Source organism: Eulemur rufifrons, chromosome 9, assembly GCF_041146395.1.
Source record: "Eulemur rufifrons isolate Redbay chromosome 9, OSU_ERuf_1, whole genome shotgun sequence".
Classification (NCBI taxonomy): Eukaryota; Metazoa; Chordata; class Mammalia; order Primates; family Lemuridae; genus Eulemur; species Eulemur rufifrons.
In genome coordinates, this window is record NC_090991.1 from 42,831,029 (window position 1) to 42,851,618 (window position 20,590).

A 20,590-nucleotide genomic window follows, 5' to 3' on the forward strand; every position below is an offset into this window, starting at 1 on the left:
GCTGATATTCTAGTTAGTAAAATCTTTTAAATTGCAGTCAACTTTTAGGGAACTGCCATCCAGTTTGTGAATTTTTCAGGCATCTAAACTTCTACCTCTCATGATGTAATTTTTTACTAACTGCCATTTAGCAACTTGACTACTTATAGGCGTCAACATAATTATAGCCACTGTTGTACTTTACATATCCATTAGAACAGTGATTAAAACAGATAATAGCAAATGTTAAGATAATGACTTGTAGAGAAAACTGCAGGAGGAAATTCTAATTGATATGCATTGTTGTTATTTGTAACATGCTCAGCTACAATGTGATAAATGCAGTAATTTATAAAGCACTGTAAGAACACAGAGGAGGAAGCATCTAAGTGCAAAGGGAGACAGTGGAGTAGAGAGGAATAGAAGACATCATAGAAAAGAACAAGTAAGAATTCACCAAGACTAATGGGAAAGAGGAAGGGAGCACCAAGAAGTTCATGAACTTGGCACATTACTAGTATATTTCTGCGTGACTAGAACCTGAGTTACATGGAAGAAATGGTAGAAGATGACATATTGAAAAGTAATACCAAGAACCAAGAGTAGCCTGAGAGATTTTCCTCTTTTCTACTTAAAAAAAATTATTAGTTTTAAATACAGAGAGATACAAAAAAGAAAGCAAAACAAAAAATAAGCCTTCATTTCCTTGCACAGTGGTCCCTGCTGACATATCCTAGAAATTAAAGATTCACATATATTACATAATATATATAAATCAGATAAAAGTTCAAATTCAAACAAAAAATACAAAAGGAAGAGTAAAAGCCACTCTCTTCTCTTCACATAGTACCTCTCTCCAAAGGTTAATACATTTTATGAGTCTCTAAAATATATAAATATGTAATATCTGTATGATATGTATCATACATGATATATAATCATATATGCCTATACAGTTGCCTTCTGTGTCCACGGATGAGGAACCGCAGATACAGAGGGGCCTACTAAAAGGGACTTGAGCATCTTCAGATTTTGGTATCTGAGCAGGGATTCTAGAACCAATCCCCCACATATACCAAGGGATGACTAAATTTAATTATAATGTATGTAAGAAACATGTGAGTCAAAAAATCAATAGGATTTATACAAGAGAAATGAAAGCATATGTTCTTACAGATAAATCTGCTTTGATCATTTGTGTACATCTTTGTAACAGCCAAAAACTGTGAATATCCCAAGTGTTCATCAGCAGGTGAATAGATAAATTATAGTATATTCATACAATGGAATACTACTCAGCAATAAAAAGATATGAATTATTGATATCACAACAACACATACGAATCTGTGTGAAAGAAGCCAGACAAAAAATACATACTATATGATTACATTTATATAAAATCCTAGAAAATGCAAACTAATCTATAGGCACAGACTGCCTCTCTTGTAATACATCCATCAGTATGTACAGGTATCACTTCTTTGTGTTTCTGTATGGGAATTGGGGCTTAGGGAACTGGCACTAATATTGATCCTCTGGCTACTGCCATTGCTCGGAGTAATAACTGTTTTTCATCTCTGATCCAGAAGTTTCACGACAATGAGATACCACCATACCCTTGCCAACAAAATTAGAAGGACTGACAATGCCAAGTGCTGGCAAGGAGGTGAAGCAATTGAAATGTCATACATTGATGGTGGGAGTATGTTAATAAATTAGTACTACCACTTTAGAAAGCTGTTTGGCAAGGTCTATTAAAGGTATATAAAGCTATATATGCATGTTATGTAACACCTAGCAATTTCACTCCTAGGTGGTTTGCCCATGAAAAATAAGTGCTTATGTTCATCAGAAGACAAGTATAAAAATGTTTATATGTTTTTTCATAATACCTAAAATTTGGAAGCCACTCAAATGTCCAACAGTAGAGCTGATAAATAAGTTGTATGTAGCAGTTCAAAAGAATGTACTGTTATAGGCAACATTGTGGATACATTTCACAGTTATGATTGAATATGTTAGACCCAAAAGAGTACATACTATTAATATGAAGTATGTACATTTATATAAAGTTCAGAAAAGCAAACAAAGCTATCACACTTCTATGATGATAGAAGTAAAGTAGTGGTTACGTTTGGTGGGACTATTGAATATTGACTATTGGCCTTTCTATATCTTGATCTGCGTGGTGGATACATGGGTGTATACAAGGGACTTCCGAAAGTCTATGGAAAATAGAATGAAAAGGTAGCAATAAAATATATAAACTTAGACTGTGCACAGTGGCTCACGCCTATAATCCCAGCATTTTGGGGGCCTGAGGTGGGAGGAGGGCTTGAGCCCAGGAGTTCAAGACCAGCCTAAGCAACATAATGATACCCTGTCTCTATAAAAAATTTATAATGTTGCTTAAAAATAGCTTAATAACTGCAACAAATGTATAATTTATTTAAAGTGCTCCATTTTATTGAGAGCATAAGCCTAAATTTACCAAGTTGTTTAACCTTCACCATAAATCAGTTTTGGAACATTTTCATCACTTCATTAAGATTCCTATCTCTATTTAATGTTAATCCCATTCCCTCTCCCAGTCCCAGGCAACTAATCTACTTTCTGACTCCATAGATTTATATTTTCTGGACATTTCATATAAATGGAGTCATACAACATGTCATCTCTTGTGTCTGGCTTCTTTTACTTACCATAATATTTTTGAGGTTTATATATGACATAGCATGTATCAGTAGTTTTTTCCTTTTTATTGCAAGTAGCGTTCCATTGTATGCCTATGCCACATTTTATCTGTTCATTCACCCGTTGATGGACATTTAGGTTGTTTCCAGTTTGGGGCTATTGTGAATAGTGCTCCTGTGAACATTTATGTGCAAGTGTTTGGAGAGACATATGTTTTCATTTCTCTTGGATAGATACATAGGAGTAGAATTGCTGGATCATTTGGTAAATTTATCTCGAACTTTTTAAGAAACTACCAAACTGTTTTCCAAAGTGGCTGTACCATTTTATAATCCCACTAGCAATGTATGAGAGTTCCTGTTTCTCTACATCCCCTCCACCATGTTATTGTCTTTTTTTTTTATTATTATAGTCATTCTAGCAGTTGTGAAATGCTATCTTATTGTAGTTTTAATTTGCATCTTCCTAATGACTAATAATTTTAAGTTTATTTTGTGCACTTATTAGTTATTCATATATGTTTTTAGTGAAATATCTCTTCAGACTTTTGCACATTTTTTTATTGGGTTGTTTTCTTCTTGAGTTTCATGAATTTGTTCTATATTCTGGATATAAGTTGTATCAGACATGTGTTTGCAAATATTTTCTTCCAGTCTGTTGTTTGTCTTTTCATTTTCTTATTGGTGTATTGTGAAGCACAACAATTTTGTATTTTGATTATGTCAGTTTATCAAATTTTTTGGTGTCATTTTTTCTTTATCTTTTTAATATAAAATATACCGTTTATATCAAGTATTATAAACAGTAATTTCCCCATGTTTTTGGAGTATATTTAACTCAGATATCAGAAAATACTTCCTGTACACACTTAAATGTTTTCTCCCTCTTTTCCCTCTCCTTCCCCTCCCTCACATTAAAAAAAGAAATTATTACCCTAAATTGTTACTATAGACCTTAGTTGTTGATAGTTTTTTACCTACCATGGTTGTCATCCCATAATGTCAGCAGAACTCTTTAGATTCTTAAGCAGCAATGATCATGCTTCTTTAAAGAAAGGGTAAAAGGTAAATGTACCATCAGAGGTCAATTAGCTCTGTCCTGGAGAGGAGGATTTTATACTGTTGGAGTAGTACATATTAACTGTATTGAACAAAATACGTCGTCAGAAAATTATTTCTTGTCAGTGTTGAACATGATACAAACAGACCTACCGTTGCCTACAGGGCAAGTTCTAGGTCATAGAATAGTTTACATTAGGTTGTTCTCTGTATCTGGAAACCAGTTTCATTGTGCTTACAAAGAAGCAGGAAAGTAAGCTATAAACCAATGACTCAGTAATTCTCAAAATTTAGTAGGTTGTAAGTTGAAAATGTTTTCAGAATTCAGAGAAATAAAATTGCTTTCACAGGGAATTACACTGGTGAATGTATAATGTATGTAAATATTTGATAAAACCACAACCTCTGGTAGCTTAAATGATGAGATATGTAAATAATTTTTAAATTAAATTTTCTTAGTTGAGAATGGTCTCTTCTTTTTAACTCTAGATATATATGTTTTCCTTTACTTTCTAATACATACAGAGAAGTGGTTCCCCAAGCTGAGGAAAATCAAATATTGAAATCTCTTTGGTGAACAGGAATAATTGAGGTTTTCAAATATGAAATGAATTTGAAATAGGAAAAAAATCCAGTATATTTGTACTTATCAAGTTGTTCTAAGCATCTGAACATCGGGGGCGGAGTAGGGGTGGGGATGATGAATGCCAGTAATAAAAGGCTTTGTTCAAATCCAACTTTTAAATTTCCCTTCGTTTTTAAACTTAGTCTCCATCTGAGTAATATAATTATTTGTTTATAGACCAGATAATGTTGTGAAAAATACCATTTGCATCACTTTTAAAAACCTGGGGGAATAGTTGCTTAAAGGTTCCTTGACATGTTACGCTTCTCCCCACTTTGGGAAAAGAATCACCTTCTTTTGCCTGAACTCCTTGGCGTCTTTACAGGATCACATCTTCTGACATGACAGGAGATTGTCAAGGGATTATTTAAAATTCTTGAGACTGCCACTGGACTGAACTCTAAGGAATAAAACTGTTGATATTATTCCATAAGACCAAGACCCTTGATTTTAAAAAGAATGGAAAGGACTTGCGGATTTTATGACACTTTTATTGCAGGAAGAATGGAGTCAGTACATATGCAAATATTTACCATGAATTATTTTTAAAAATATATTTTCTGAGTTTTTAACTCACTTCTGACAAATAGAAGAAATGCATATAATGAAAAATTTTAAATAATCGTGTATTAATATATTTTATTAATTATTAAAATAGGGTTCTGGTTAATACAAGTATAAATATATTGGTCAAATAGACTCAGCTGTATACTTTTTAAAATATAAAGACTCAAACAAGTGAAGTCTATAGTTAGATGTACCAATTAAAAGCTCCATGTTCTACATATGAAGATACTACATTTGGTAAAAACAAAAACTTTTAACTCAAATGACAAAGTGATTAAGGTTGAGTTTTGGCAGTCTGCAGCATTAAGGCTTGGGTTTTTCTGAAGTAGCTCAGCTTTCTGAGTATAAACTTAGATGTTTATGTACCTTTAAATTAAAATTCTAAAATATGATAAAAATTATGTATTTTCTTGTTTTCAAAATGTAAATTGCTATTGCATATTTGTTTTTAAGCCTTTGTGTTGGAAGGAAGCAGAAGATCCTTGTGGACTTGTGGTTTCATGGCAGAAATTATCAGAGAATAGGCTGTTTATGGTCATTCTTGATGCCTTAAAGTGAGATTGGCAAGGAACTGGAGGGATGTGGGAAGCAGGAAATGTTTGCTTGCAACAGCTGTCGTCAGTGCTTTGTGTGAGAATGAAGGGTCTATCAGGGAAATATACAAACAACAGAGGTCAGTTAAAATGTAAACTTCTCACCATCTACTTACTAATGCTTGGAGCTGCACATTTTCCTAAGAAAAGGATCTTAAGATTCAGGTAAATGCAGAATGGGAATCTAGGGGAATTTAAATGAATCCAATCAGAAACTGTAACGCAGATTTTACCAAAAAATCAAAAATGGGCTTTTTAGCAGTCAGAATGTTGGCTTTATATATCAAGGGTATAAGGACAACAGAGTGGCTTCTTGCCCAGGCAGTAGCAAAGATAAAATGTCATTCCAGGTTCCCTGCTCAGGTCAGCCAGAATGACAATTATGCTACTATAATCTGTTTGCATTACTGGTAATTGATACAAGAAGAAACAATTCAAACTGGCTTCTAAACTCAGTATAGAGTTGTCTCTGAAATGCTTTATGCCAAATGTTGTCTGTTGGATTTTTTCCTTCCCATTTGTAGTGTATCTAAATTATTTTAACTTTAAAAAAGCATGTCAGTTAAATGCTCTATATGTCAGTGATCCTCAGCTGTTATAATCTGATAAAAATCTCCAAAAATAATACGCTCCTTTTTCCTCTTCTCTCTTCCTTCTCTAAAACCAAATCTTTTTAACAACAAATTTTGTGGATTTACTTTTTAAAGCTTTTTCTTTTTACATAAAAATTTTTACTGTAGATTTGTTTTTCTTTTTTCTCAATTCACTTGAACTCACCTAATTATTATGTGGAAAGTATTCGCTAAATATTATAGTATTAATTTAATGTGACAGAATTATCTCAAAAACTTTTGTCGGTACAATTTCACAGTAACAATAGTATTAATACTATAAGGTAGGAATATGTGTGTCCCTATAGAGCTGTCGTTGTTTGCAGGGGATGATGACGTACAAGGCCTTGTTGCTATAGCTACCTACTTCAAAATAACCCAGTAAGACAAAAGTTAATTTGTTATTTGTTCATTGTTTAAATGTATCTAAAACATGAACTGTACATACAGTACAGTCATTCATTCATTAGACAAGTATTTATTGAGCATATACCATATGCCAGGCACTGTTCAAAGTGCTTAAGCGTCGTCAATAAACAAAGATTCCCACCCTCATGAAGCTTACATTCTAGTTGAGAAAAGTAAAATAAACATAATCAATAAATAATTTATATAGTATGCTAGAAGATGGCATGTGCTATGGAAAAAAGTAAAAGAGGGATCAGCAGTATCTGAAGGAAGATAATGTGAACATCGTTGAAGCCAAGCAATTATTGTAGTTATGTCTATTAAGTGTTAAGCAAGCAAGGCGATGAGGATGATGAGGATAGGGCCAGATAGATTAAATCTAAGTAGAACTAGTCTGGAATTCAGTTCTACGCTGAGCATTACATGCAGGGCATTCTGATTTACGTGGAAGGGATAAGAGTGATCAAATATGAATCAGGTATTCCCTCTTGCCCTCAAAAACCTACCACAATCAATGAGGGAAGACATATAAACAACTAGTTGAAAAAACAAGTTCTAAATAGCAGTATATGAAAGGGAGAAGCAATTAATTCTGACTAGGAAATTGATCAGAGAAGCAAAGAGAGTGTAGCCTAAGCAGAGTTTTGACAAAGGGAAAGATAAGTTTGACACAGTATGACAAAGACTTTTTCTCTGAAAATTACTTGCAAATGGATTCAAGTGACTATGAGGAAGAATGCAACTAGGTACAACTAGTAGAACAAAGGGCAGTGGCCAACAGAATTTTGGGTCTCCTGGCTGATTTTTCCAATATTTGTCTCATATACCTTTAAATATTAATGTATTAGAAGGGACAAAAATTTAGAAAATGATAAATCAGAGAGAAACTGAAAATAGAATTAACGAGAATAGTTCTTTAAAATAAGAAAAAAAAGTGGTAGAAAAATGATTTTGTATTTTTTGATAAAGAAAATAGTGGTAGGGTGGAACTGCAAATTAGTACAACCTCTATGGAGAACATGTGGAGATTCCTCAAAGAAATAAATGTAGACCTACCATCAAATCCAGCAATCCCACTGCTGGGTATCTACCCAAAGGATAAGAAGTCATTTTATAAAAAAGACTCCTATACTCAAATGTTTCTCGCAGCACAATTCATAGTTGCAAAGATGTGGAACCAACCTAAGTGCCCATCAATTCATGGAGGGGATAAAGAAAATTTTTTTACCACTTTACTTCATAAAACCAAGAAATATAGTAAATATATTTTAAAATTTCAGCCTGATGACATTAGAAGAAAAAGAAAATATTGCCATTACTAAGATGCATGAATAGTTCATTCTTTCACAAATCCAAATATTCACAGGTAAACTGAACTAAGGAAAAGCAGTGATATTCAATATAAAGCACAAACATTCTGGAGCCCTGATTCAGTAAATGGGGAACTATGGCTTTAATCAGGGACTGCAATAAAACTATGGTTGGTGTTATCTGAATCTATTAAAACATTCATTCTTTTTTTGTTTTAGCAATTAATATCTTCTTTTTTTGGTCTCTGAATCTATCACTATTTTCTTTTTTTATTTTTTATTTCAAAATATTAAGGGGGTAACAAATGTTTTTGTTATATGGAAGTCAGGACTTTTGGTGTGTCCATTGCTAGAATAGTGTTCCTGTACCCAATAGGTAAGTTTTCCTTCCCACACACACACCATGGAGTACTACTCAGCCATAAAAAGGAATGAAATAATGTCATTTGCAGCAACCTGGATGGGACTAGAGATCATTTTCCTAAATGAAGTATCTCAAGAATGGAAAACCAAACACCGTATATTCTCACTAATAAGTGGGAACTAAATGATGGGTACACAGGGGCAAAAAGAGATATAAAGGACATTGGAAACCTGGGAGGGGAAGTGTGGGAAGGAAAACTTACCTATCGGGTACAGGAACACTATTCTAGCAATGGACACACCAAAAGTCCTGACTTCCATATAACAAAAACATTTGTTACCCCCTTAATATTTTGAAATAAAAAATAAAAAAAGAAAATAGTGATAGATTCAGAGACCAAAAAAAGAAGATATTAATTGCTAAAACAAAAAAAGAATGAATGTTTTAATAGATTCAGATAACACCAACCATAGTTTTATTGCAGTCCCTGATTAAAGCCATAGTTCCCCATTTACTGAATCAGGGCTCCAGAATGTTTGTGCTTTATATTGAATATCACTGCTTTTCCTTAGTTCAGTTTACCTGTGAATATTTGGATTTGTGAAAGAATGAACTATTCATGCATCTTAGTAATGGCAATATTTTCTTTTTCTTCTAATGTCATCAGGCTGAAATTTTAAAATATATTTACTATATTTCTTGGTTTTATGAAGTAAAGTGGTAAAAAAAAAAAAGCTGCTGTAGAATACATATAGATTAGAACCTGTATTTTTAAGAAAACTGGGATATACTAATACAGAGGATTCATATAATGACTAATGTTTTGTAACTATTTGGTAAAATTTAGGGAATATTTGTGTTCAGAGTATCAAGGAAGGGAAGGCAGATGATACAAAGTTAAGGAAACATTTGTGCTCAGAATATCCTAATATTGCACTAATATGGGAGAGGCTGAAAATTACCCATAGGGATTTTTACCAAGGAAATAGGGATCTTCCAAGCATCTTTCCAGGCAAGAAGCCTATGAATTTCTCTTTATTTGTAGAATGTCTTCATTGTTATACTTTCTGATTTTTTTGTTTCCCCCAGCAAAAAATCAGGTCCCTTTGGCAGGGGTCGTCGCAAGGGATAAGAAAATATAGGAAATAGAAAATAATAGAATACAGAAATAAAAGAATACACAGAGACAAAAGTACAGTTTTATAAAGTATAGATTTTATAAAGTTGGGGGAATTGGGAGATCTCCAGCATTCCCGTGAGCTGTGAGGCCAAAGTAAAGTTCCACATCAGTATTTATCAGTACAGTGATCAGTTGCTAGGGGTAACGGATTTACATAATAACAGGTAGTTAGTTTTAGGTTAAAAGTCTCCCAGAAAGCTGCTACAGATCCCTTAATTAACTCTGTCTTCATGAGTAAATGGTTACAAAATCTTTCGAAGACAAACTTCTAAGTTCTAAGATAAAACTATCACTTAGCAGAAAGGCTAAACAGAGATACAGTTGCTCTATATTTCTTTATCTAGTTTTTTGTTGATTGAGACAGGTATTCAGGAGTGAAGCAGGAACTGTCCCTTAGGCTCATTGCTTTTAGCTGCAGGTGTCTGTCTGTCAGGTGGGCACTCTTTGATCAGTTCTCATCCCGTGGCCTCATACCAATCTTTGTCATACAGAAGCAGGCGCAAGCCGACAGGTTTGCGACACAGTGTTGCCTTGGAAAACTCCTACTGACCGGTGAGATGCCCTCCAGAGGGGAAGCAGCTTTTGATATGTGAACTAACACGTTGACATATTCCTTCAGGGAAAAGCCCTGCAAAACTCCTGAAATCATTTCTGTCTCTATAGGGCAACAATTCTATAGAGCAGCATCTCTATAGAGCAATATTTCTATAGGGCAGCAGTTTCCCTTTAAAATAAAAAACATTATTCAAGAAAAGCATGTTGCACATTACCTGGCACAATATGAGTGTTTAATAAATAAATGTTCATTTCTTTTAGTTCCTTTCTTTCTACTGTATTAGTACATTTTTTAAAGGGTTATTTTTGGCCAGGTATAGTGGCTTATGCCTGTTATCCCAGCACTGTGGGAGGCCAAGGTGGGAGGATCACTTGAGGACAGGAGTTCGAGACCAGCCTGGGCAACATAGAGAGACACCCCCCCGCCCAACCTCTACAAAATTTTTTTTTTAAATTAGCCAGGCGTCATGGCACATGCTTGTAGTCCCAGCTACAGAGCAAGACTCCATCTCTTTAAAAAAAAAAAAAAAAAAAAAGTGGGGGTGGGGCTTTTTAAAATTCTTTTTTTTTTTTTTTTTTTTGAGACAGAGTCTTGCTCTGTTGCCCGGGCTAGAGTGAGTGCCGTGGCGTCAGCCTAGCTCACAGCAACCTCAAACTCCTGGGCTTAAGCGATCCTACTGCCTCAGCCTCCCAAGTAGCTGGGACTACAGGCATGCGCCACCATGCCCGGCTAATTTTTTCTATATATATTTTTGGTTGTCCATATAATTTCTTTCTATTTTTAGTAGAGACGGGGTCTCGCTCTTGCTTAGGCTGGTCTCGAACTCCTGACCTCCAGCGATCCACCCGCCTCGGCCTCCCAGAGTGCTAGGATTACAGGCGTGAGCCACCGCGCCTGGCCTAAAATTCTTTTTGGTATAAACAGAAGATGCATCTGTACCATTAAAAGAAAGAATGGGTAGCAGGTAGGGAAGTAGAGGAAACCGTATTACTTTTTTTTTTTTTGGAGACAGAGACTTGCTCTTTTGCCCTGGCTAGAGTGCCGTGGCGTCAGCCTACCTCACAGCAACCTCAAATTCCTGGGCTTAAGCAATCATTCTGCCTCAGCCTACCGAGTAGCTGGGACTACAGGCATGTGCCACCATGCCTGGCTCATTTTTTCTATATATTTTTAGTTGTCCAGATAATTTCTTTCTATTTTTAGTAGAGACGGGGTCTCGGTCTTGCTCAAGCTGGTCTTGAACTCCTGAACTCAAAAACAATCCACCCACCTTGGCTTCCCAAGTGCTAGGATTACAGGCGTGAGCCACCTCGCCTGGCCAAAACTGTATTACTAACAACAGAATTGAGCGAAGATGAAATATGATGTCTCAGGAGCTACTGTGTTCCCACCATTAGGCATGTTCAAGCATAAGCTATGTAATTACCTCTAAAGAGAGAAAAGAGTTGAGCATTAGGCAGGTATCAGATGGAATAACTTTTAGGGCCTAATTTCATTCCTGTAATTTTAATAAAACATTCTCTTGAATGCCGTCTGCTACATTCTTTAGTAAAATGTTTGCTCACTCATCTTTTCTGTAGACTGATTAGAAACCATGATAAAATTATTGTTACGATACAGTGCTGACATTTTTATTAACAATTGTGTTATATTTGTTGAATGAATAAATGAACAACTTAACAAATGAATATCACTACTCAAGGTCAATCACCATAATCAACTTATATATAAGGTTGGAAACAAGTTTTCTTACTGTCAGCATGCTTGCTTCTTTATGCTGAGAGAATTCTAGCCTGTCTGCTCTTCCTGTTTTGTTTCTTAGTTTCTATTAAAAAAACTCACTTATAATCAACTATTAGGCAAAGTAGCACATATCCATGATGGTCAAATTGGATTATAAAGTCTTTGAGGCAGATGACTATGTAATCTCAACACATGATATAATTTCTCACATACAGAAATACACCCCAGGTACTTGGTAGCAAATTATTTGAGGTCCAGCAGCCACAAGAAGATAATCTTAGGGGCTGGGCATGGTGGCTTACACCTATAATCCCAGCAATTTGGGAGGATGAGGCAGGAGAATCACTTGAGGCCAGGGATTAGAGACTAGCTTGAGTAACATAGCAAGATCCCATCTCTAAAAAAAAAAGAATTTTTTTAATTAGCCAGGCGTGGTGGCACTTGCCTGTAGCTACTCAGGAGACTGAGATGGTAAAATGGCTTGAGCTCAGGAGTTTGAGGCTGCAGTGAGCTATGATCACACCACTGCACTCTGACCTGAGCAACAGAGCAAGACCTTGTCTCTCAAAAAAAAAAAAAAGAAAGAAAGAAAAAAAGAAACTTCTCTTTTGTTATTGTTGCTGTCATTGCAGCTTTCATGATTCAGGCATTCAGAAGCAAAATGGCATTTTAAGCTGTTGGACTGGCAGTTTATTTGTTTTTCATTTTAAATCTCAAATAATCTTTAACATTATCTATCACTTTTATGAAGTGAGGTTTTACGTTAAGTTTCCTTGTTTTTGTGTTTGAATAGGAAATATTGTATTTCTCTGTTTAAGGTTATAGAACCTCTTAGCAAATACGAATTTATAATGTGCTGTCTTAAAGTAGCAGGTGAACTGAAGGCTTAATATTTTTTAAAAAGCCATTTATTTGGTTTTTTAAAGACATAAAATATATTACATACATTATATATTATACATTGCATTTTGTGCTGGAGTAAGTTTCCAAAGTTTGAGAGATACAGACTCCCTGAAATTTTCTAAACTAAGATATTCTAACTAAACTTTTCTTTTTTGTCAGCTACCAGCTCTGCCCACTTGGAGGACCTTGCTTACCTGGATGAGCAGAGACATACACCTTTGAGAACTTCTCTTCGAATGCCAAGACAGAGTATGGGCGGTGCTCGCACACAGCAGGATTTAAGAGGTTAGAATCACAGGAGAGCTTTAGGGATGCCCAGGAACAGATGGAAATGGGAAAAAGCCAGAAAATTCCTTTGTTTCCTATTTCCAAACTTACTTAAGCCTCCCTTAAGAAGTGAGATGATCCATTTTAGCAAGGAACACATTCGTTTCTGCTATGTCTAGAGGAGAAAAATAAACACCAATACATCGTACTCCTCATTGAAAGGCATTATAATTACCAACAGTTGAGGAAGCATTGATTCCCTGAAATTCTGAAAGAAATGTAAAGGGCTGGTGGTGACGGGGGAAATAACCTTTTTAAGATCCTGGGTTTCAGAAGTGACTGTTGACCAACTTCAGCCCTAGCCATATTGTAGGCAAACTGTCCTGATGGTAAAGTACAGGTTGAGCATCCCTAATAGGGAAATCTGAAATCTAAAATGCTCCAAAATCCAAAAGTTTTTGAGCACCAACATGACACCACAAGTGAGGGGTCACACCTGACAGTCAAAACACAATCAAAACTTTGTTTCATGCACGAAAGTATTAAAAGTATTATATAAAATTACATTCAGGCTATGAAACATAAATGAATTTCATGTTTAGACTTGGGTTCCATCCCCAAGATATCTCATTACTTATATGAAATATTCACAAATCTAAAACAATCTGAAATTCAAAACACTTCTGGTCCGAAGCATTATGATAAAGGATACTCAAACTGTATTTTGCTAGGTAATTTCTCTCATTTCCATTCTAGTGACTCTTTCTAGTAACATGCAGTACTTTTATTTTCTTGGAGTTTCAGAAAATGCCTATGGTCCTGTCCTGGCAAAATCCATACAACTTATCCTTTTCCCACTCAGGCACTTGTTTCTTTGTGCCATGATACATGTTTCTGTGAGCTGGCACCTGATCTTTTCAAAGATTTTCATTTTGTTTTAAAGATACTCTAGTTGAAGGGCCTGTTACTGGTATGTCTGTGCCTCTTGTTTGCTCAAAATGAACCAAACTATCTCTAATAGCTTTAACAGGTAGTCTGCTTTCTCTAATATCTAGCAATCCATATTTCTACTCATCAAGTACTTTTTTTATTTTATAGGTTCTATCCTTCTTTCCTTTTCTGTCCTCCTCCCCCTTGTCCTTTGCTCTACCCTAAGCAGTATAGTACCACTTGCATAATTCCCACAGGAAGGAATTTATACATGTCTACTGTCCATTCTAGACATGATTATGCTCACAGTTTTTCAATGATAGCTAAACAAATAGGAGCATAAAAAGATTGATTGTATTGTAGCAATTACCATACCTCCCATCAACAATAGTTGATAACCTCAGTCATACTTTTAGTTCTCATTCCTTTTGTCCATCCTGCTTGCGATTTCTTCAGTTTGCCATATATCATTTGCTTGGTATATGCAACTGTGTATTTACAGTCCAGAAAATGGAATTATGTTGAGCACTAGTTTAGATTGATTATATTCAAAGACTGGATAAATTTAATCAAAAGACAAAATAATTGATTTTTGCCAAGACCAGAATGCACAGCCAAAATAAAGAAGATTGATGCTGATCACAGTGGCTCACCTATATTCTCAGCACCTTGGGAGGCCAAGGCAGGAAGATCAGTTGAGGCCAGGAGTTTAGGACCAGCCTGGGCAACATAGTGACCCTGTCTCAAAAAAAAAAAAAAAAAGAAGCTAGGCATGGTGATGTGTGCCTATGGTCCCAGCTACTCAGGAGACTGAGGTGGAAGGATCACTTGAGCCCAGGAGTTTGAGGCTGCAATGAGCTATGGTTGTGTCACTGCACTCCAGCCTGGGTGACAGTGCAAGACCCTGTCTCAAAAAAAAAAAAAAAAAAAAAAGAAGATTGGCTAGAACTACAGATCTATATGGACCTTCAGATTTAATTGAAAATCTGCCACATTGGCATCATCTTTCATCTCATTACTGAAAAACATACTGACATTATTGATTTTACTTTTGCTTTGTTCATCACTGAACTATAGATATTATACTATATAGAAAACAAAATTAATTGACAGATTTCAGCTGTGTAATTTTGGGGGCTACTTCATGTTTAGTTCTAGTGCTGTGTGATAGCCCTTACCTGCTTCTAGTATCTAAAGATTTAGTGAGGTATTTGACAGATACATCCTGGCGAGCTTGGTGATTACACACAGACACCAGTTCTGTCTAGAATACAATAAAGATCTTTTCCATTGTCTTACACTTCAGCCTGAACATTCAGTAAGACAACAAAGGTACATCTAAAGATTTTTCCAAAGAATACCTAAGTCTTTAGGAAGCCCTCTGCCTGAATAATGCATTTCTAGCAATACTAAATTATTATCCCTTGTAAATAGTGTCTCAACTGTTTACATTAATACTTAAAGCTGGAGTTTGTCCAGTGATGAAGGTGCTATAATATTGGTGTTTTAGTTCCTTGAAGTTATCATTTTTCATAACTTTGCTTTTAGCAGTCTAAATGGTTAGAAAATGCCATCCAAGTGGCTGCATTGATTCATAGAAACAGAGTGTTTACTTAGCAGTATTTTGTACTTCTAATATTAGCATACTTTAATTTAGAACTTAGAGGCCCTGGATAATAATCTTCCCTCAAAATGTAACATATTATCTTGATCCCTGTTTATAGATGAATTGTATGGCTTGTGATATGACGTAAAACACATTGTCAAGAAAAGAAAGCAAACTTGTACAGATAGACTTTCCTTATGTTTCTATAGACCTGCTTGGCAAGCCTTTATAATTTGTGATTATTATATCCAAAACATTGTACATTATTTTAGAAAAAGAATCAGATGTGTTTTCCTGGCATAATTTTAAAAAAACATGTCACATCTTGCTTTCTAATTTCATTGAAAGGAATATACAAATTGTGGTCATCTTTCATTTTTACATATTTTTCTTCTGAAATTATGATTGAAGTAAAACTACTTTACCCCCCAAAAAGTGATAAAGTGATTGAAAACCTTTTTTAGTGTGGATTAAGGCATATTTTTTCACTTTAGAGTAGAGATATATCTTTCTACATTTTAAAGTATTACTCCAACACATTCTATGAAATAGCTCTTTAATCACAATGCTAGTTTTAAATGAGCCTGGGTCTTTTATGGTAGTTAATGGTCATGTACGCAATAGTGTATCGGTACTAAGTTTATTGACTATGTCCAAGTATAGGGACTGTCTTAATATATGGATGTACGTCTAAAGAACATTTGAGGTGTTCTTTAGCATTTATTGGGAGTTCCATATAGGCAGAGTCTTGTACTATTCTGTTAAGAGCAGGGTTTCTCAAATTTTTTGGTCCCAGGACCCCTTTATACTCTTAAAAAATTATTGAGGACTCTAAAAGGCTTTTATTTGTGTAAGTTGAATTGATACTTATATTAGAAATTAAAATTAGTATGTTAAATTTATGTTAAAAGGCAAATAATCATTTAGTATTATAAAAATAGTTTTGACTTTGCAAATCCCCGGAACATATCTTGAAAAACCCCCAGGAATCCCCAAATCACACTTTAAAAACCACTGGTTTAGAGGATACCATTGTAATTTAAGTTTTATGCCTCAAGGACCATACAGTCTGTTTATAGAAATGCAAAACAAGTATAGTCCAAGAGCTGGTTAGAACCATGAACATGGTTTAAGAGTACAAGCATAATTCATTTAACAGTTGCCTTAATAGTAACTGGAATTGTTAGATCATAATAGTAGTCTTTTAACTGCTGAAGCAGAAGTTTGGGGGGTAACATGTGAGCTAGAGTTTAGATCTTCAAGTGAGGTATTAACATTAACATTTGCTTCATTAGCAAAAAGTCCTTTTTTTTTTGACTTTTCATGACAGCTGTTTTGAACAACTGCTCTACCAAAATTGATGTTTCCAGAAATCCAGCCCAACAATGGAGAGAAGGTCACATAAGTGCATTGTCCAAGATCCCATTGCAGCAAGTTAGTAGATTCCTAGCTGTTAGCCATCCAAGAGCTTGAGCTTTAATGTTAGAACAGTTACAAAAGGGTTGTGTGCTAGTGCAGAACATATAGCTGGCTGTATACTCTTACCCACAAATACCTTTTCTGGTCCCAAAGCCTAATGTCTTTGATGGATATTAATTTGAATTAATTTAACCTTATTAAAATTCTTAAGGTTTTAAAATTATTTCAGAGTTCATATTTTTTAAATTTAGTCACTAGTATGTTAATGTGGAGTTAGGCTAGAAATTATCCACCTGAAACCTTTCATTATTTCTAGCCATCTTAATGAAATCTCTCATTCCACAGAGAAAGACAGAAACTAGTTTGCTGCCTCTTAAAAGGAAGAGTTAGTTGTTTTTTATGGATAAATGTAATAAATCTTATGGCAGAATAAAGGGTACCAGTGGGAGTTAAAATACACAAAGCAAATTCTAGTATGGTAACTTTGAATACTAGCTACTTGGGGTAAATTAACAACAAATTATTAATGATAAGACCCTAACCTGTTTGATGTTAAATTATAATTACACTGTTCTGCTTGAAGAGATTACATGTTACTAATTAAAACTTCATTTCTTAATATATGTTGGTTTTCTTAGAACTTTTACTAAATCCCATTACATAAAAGGCCATTCAGAGACTTCATGTTAGTTATTAGCTCCTTTAATAGACACTAGGTTGGAGGGCATATGTGCAAATGATAGTCTGATTCGTTGGAAGAATTTATGTGAAATTGGCCCTGCTACAGTTAACTTGGCTTTGTCAAAACAATGAATTTAATTTTTATCAAATAAAATCAATGCCTCACACCATTTATGAGTCCCTTACTTTTCTGAAACAAAGAATCCTTTATGAAGATGACTAAGAGGCATGTCATGAAGCTAAATGCTCTTGCATTAGGCTACTGAGTCACACATCCTTGAGGCTGCTTAGTCATCTTGATCATTGCCTGGCTGGCTCTCACATTTACAAGGGAATATTTCCATCAGTCTTTTCCATGTCATTGTTCATTATTTTATTTTTACAAGTTAAGATTAAATTTCTTTCTTCTAAAGTAAATTGAAAATCCAGAGATAAGGTTGTATGCACATAACTGCCTATACATAAATATTAGATGGGTAGGTTGGAAGCTTTAGTTGTATGAGGTTGTTCCTTTCACCCCCAACTAGCTCTTCCGCAAAGTACCTGAAAATTTGAAAATGCTATACTCAAACTGGAAGTCTTTGAATGTCTGCTAGAAGCTACTCTATGCTTTTTGGAGTAGTCTGCCTATAGTTTTTTAAAGCAAATTACTACTTGTTACAGTAGCTCCCGATAGGTACACAGATCTGATTTTTACACAAACCAGTCTTATCTATAAATTATATCTTAAAAGTTTGAAAACCCAAACAGTAGCTAATACACAAGTTCTTCCACAAGACCTGCAAGAAAGAAATAACCTTTGAGAAAGAGAAGAGTCTGTAAACCATGTAATCTTCTCACAGGCACATATTGACGTTGTGCACCAGATAATACATCATTTAAAGAAAGACTGTGGAGTAACATGAAAGAAATTCTAATCATGACATCTAACTCTGCAAGATATATCACTGAAAATATTTTTAAATGCCTAACTGCTGTTAAGGAAAACAACATACCATAAAGGCATTTTTATGTTTTGATCTAAATTAGACTTAAAGAATCAGCTTCCCAATTAATCTTTTTTGTTATTATTTTCCCCAAAGGTCATTAAATCTATTAAAGTAACCATAATGCTAACAAATTTACTTAGATAATACTTTGGAAAACTTTTTTTTAATTCAGTAAAATGATGTAAGTTTTCCAGTCTTGTAGTATATGAAAGATTTTGTTTGTGGAATATCTTCCCAAGATACTCATAAAATTTCAGAACTGGAGAATTTCATTTGTAGGACCATAGCTATTTTAAGTGAGTGAGAGTTCACTTAAAAATGTTTTATCTTAGGCCGGGTACAGTGGCTCACACCCGTAATCCTAGCACTGTGGGAGGCTGAGGCAGGAGGATAGCTGAGCTTTAGGAGTTAGAGACCAGCCTGAGCAAGAGTGAGACCCCATCTCTACTAAAAATAGAAAAATTAGCCAGATGTGGTGGCACATGCCCATAGTCCCAGCTACTCAGGAGGCTAACGCAAGAGGATGGCTTGAGCCCAGTAGTTTGAGTTTGCAGTGAGCTATGATGACACCATGGCACTCTACGCAGAGGAACAGAGCAAGACTGTGTCTCAAAAAAAAAAAATTATCTTAGATTTCAAGTAATTAAAATAGCCAGTTTTGATATTCCCAAAAAGATATGTTGTAGCTCACCTTCAAGACCAATAATCTAGAACTGTGGTCCCCGACCCCAGGGTCACAGACCAGTACCAGTCCGTGGCCTGTTAGGAACCGGGGTGCACAGCAGGAGGTGAGTGGTGGGCTAGCGAGGGAAGCTTCTTCATCTGTATTTACAGCCACTCCCCCTTGCTCACATCACTGCCCGAGTTCCACCTCCTGTCAAATCAGCAGCGGCATCAGATTCTCATAGGAGTGTGAACCCTACTGTAAACTGCGCACATGAGGGGTCTAGGTTATGTGTTCCTTATGAGAATCTAATGCCTGATGATCTGTGGTGGAGCTGAGGCGGTTATGCTAGCACTGGGGAGTGGCTGCAGATACACATTATCATTAGCAGAGGTTTGACTGCACAATAAATGTAATACGCATGAATCATCCCAAAACATTGCCCCATCTCCCCTAGTCCGTAGAAAAATTGTCTTCCACGAAACCAGCCCCTGGTGCCAAAAAGGTTGAGGACCGCTGATCTAGAACACAAAATTCAAAAAACTATGTTGACATAGTTATAAATGTTTTGTCAAATGTTTCATATTTTAAAAGCGTTATTGTTGAACGTGGTTTTTTTGTGACAGTGTCTCGCTCTGTCACCTTAGCTAGAGTGCAGTGACTTCCATAGCTCACTGTTACCTCAAACTCCAGGGCTCGAGCAATCCTCCTCCCTCAGCCTCCTGAGTAGCTGGGACTGCCCACATGCACCACCATGCCCAGCTAATTTTTTTTTTTTTTTTTTTTAGAGACAGTCTTACTATGTTGTCCAGGCTGGTCTTGAACTCCTGGCCTCAAACAGTCCTCCCACCTCAGCTTCCCAAAGTGCTAGGATTACAGGCATGAGCCTCCATGCCTGGCAAACATACTGTTTTTAAAAGGAAACCCCCTCTTTTTTAACCTGTCTTTTTTTCCTATGTCTTATGAGTAATATAAAGGTTTTAGGTTGAGTTCCAGAAAGGTTTTAGACTGAGAATCTTCAATTTTAGAGATTTCTTTTCAGAGACCCTGTTTTTGCAAAAGATTATGAGGAAGTGGGGGGAAATAAATTGGCAAGGGGGTTCTGTGAGGAAGCGAGGGAAATAACATTTGAGTCATCTTTAGTTCATATTCAGTATAGCTCAATTCCCATTTGTTCAAAATCTGATTCACAGAAAACTTTTTTTTAAGTACTAAGAAAGAATCTTAAAGATCTCATCCAATTCCTTTGTTTTACCTTTCTTGAAACTGCCTCCAAAAGCAGTTAATTCACTTGCCCGGAGTAGCACAAAAATAAACCCTGAACTAGAATCCCTATCTTTTCTTTCTTTTACCTATCTCCACGATTCTCTGTTAGACTCTCAGATTCCACAGATTTGCCAAATCTCAGGATGAAATGTACTTTTCAGTCTAGATAGCTAAAA

The 20,590-nt window shown here is 35.5% G+C and overlaps 1 protein-coding gene across 3 annotated transcripts in view; it reads left to right on the forward strand.

Annotated features, from left to right (window-relative positions):
• The window catches only part of TANC2 (tetratricopeptide repeat, ankyrin repeat and coiled-coil containing 2), a 262,133-nt gene that overhangs the window by 145,920 nt on the left and 95,623 nt on the right, over positions 1-20,590 (forward strand). For all 3 annotated transcript variants that reach the window (XM_069481593.1, XM_069481594.1, XM_069481597.1), the window contains one exon: positions 12,752-12,877. In XM_069481593.1, coding sequence (XP_069337694.1) covers positions 12,752-12,877 — 126 coding nt within the window. The remainder of the gene's footprint in view (positions 1-12,751; positions 12,878-20,590) is intronic.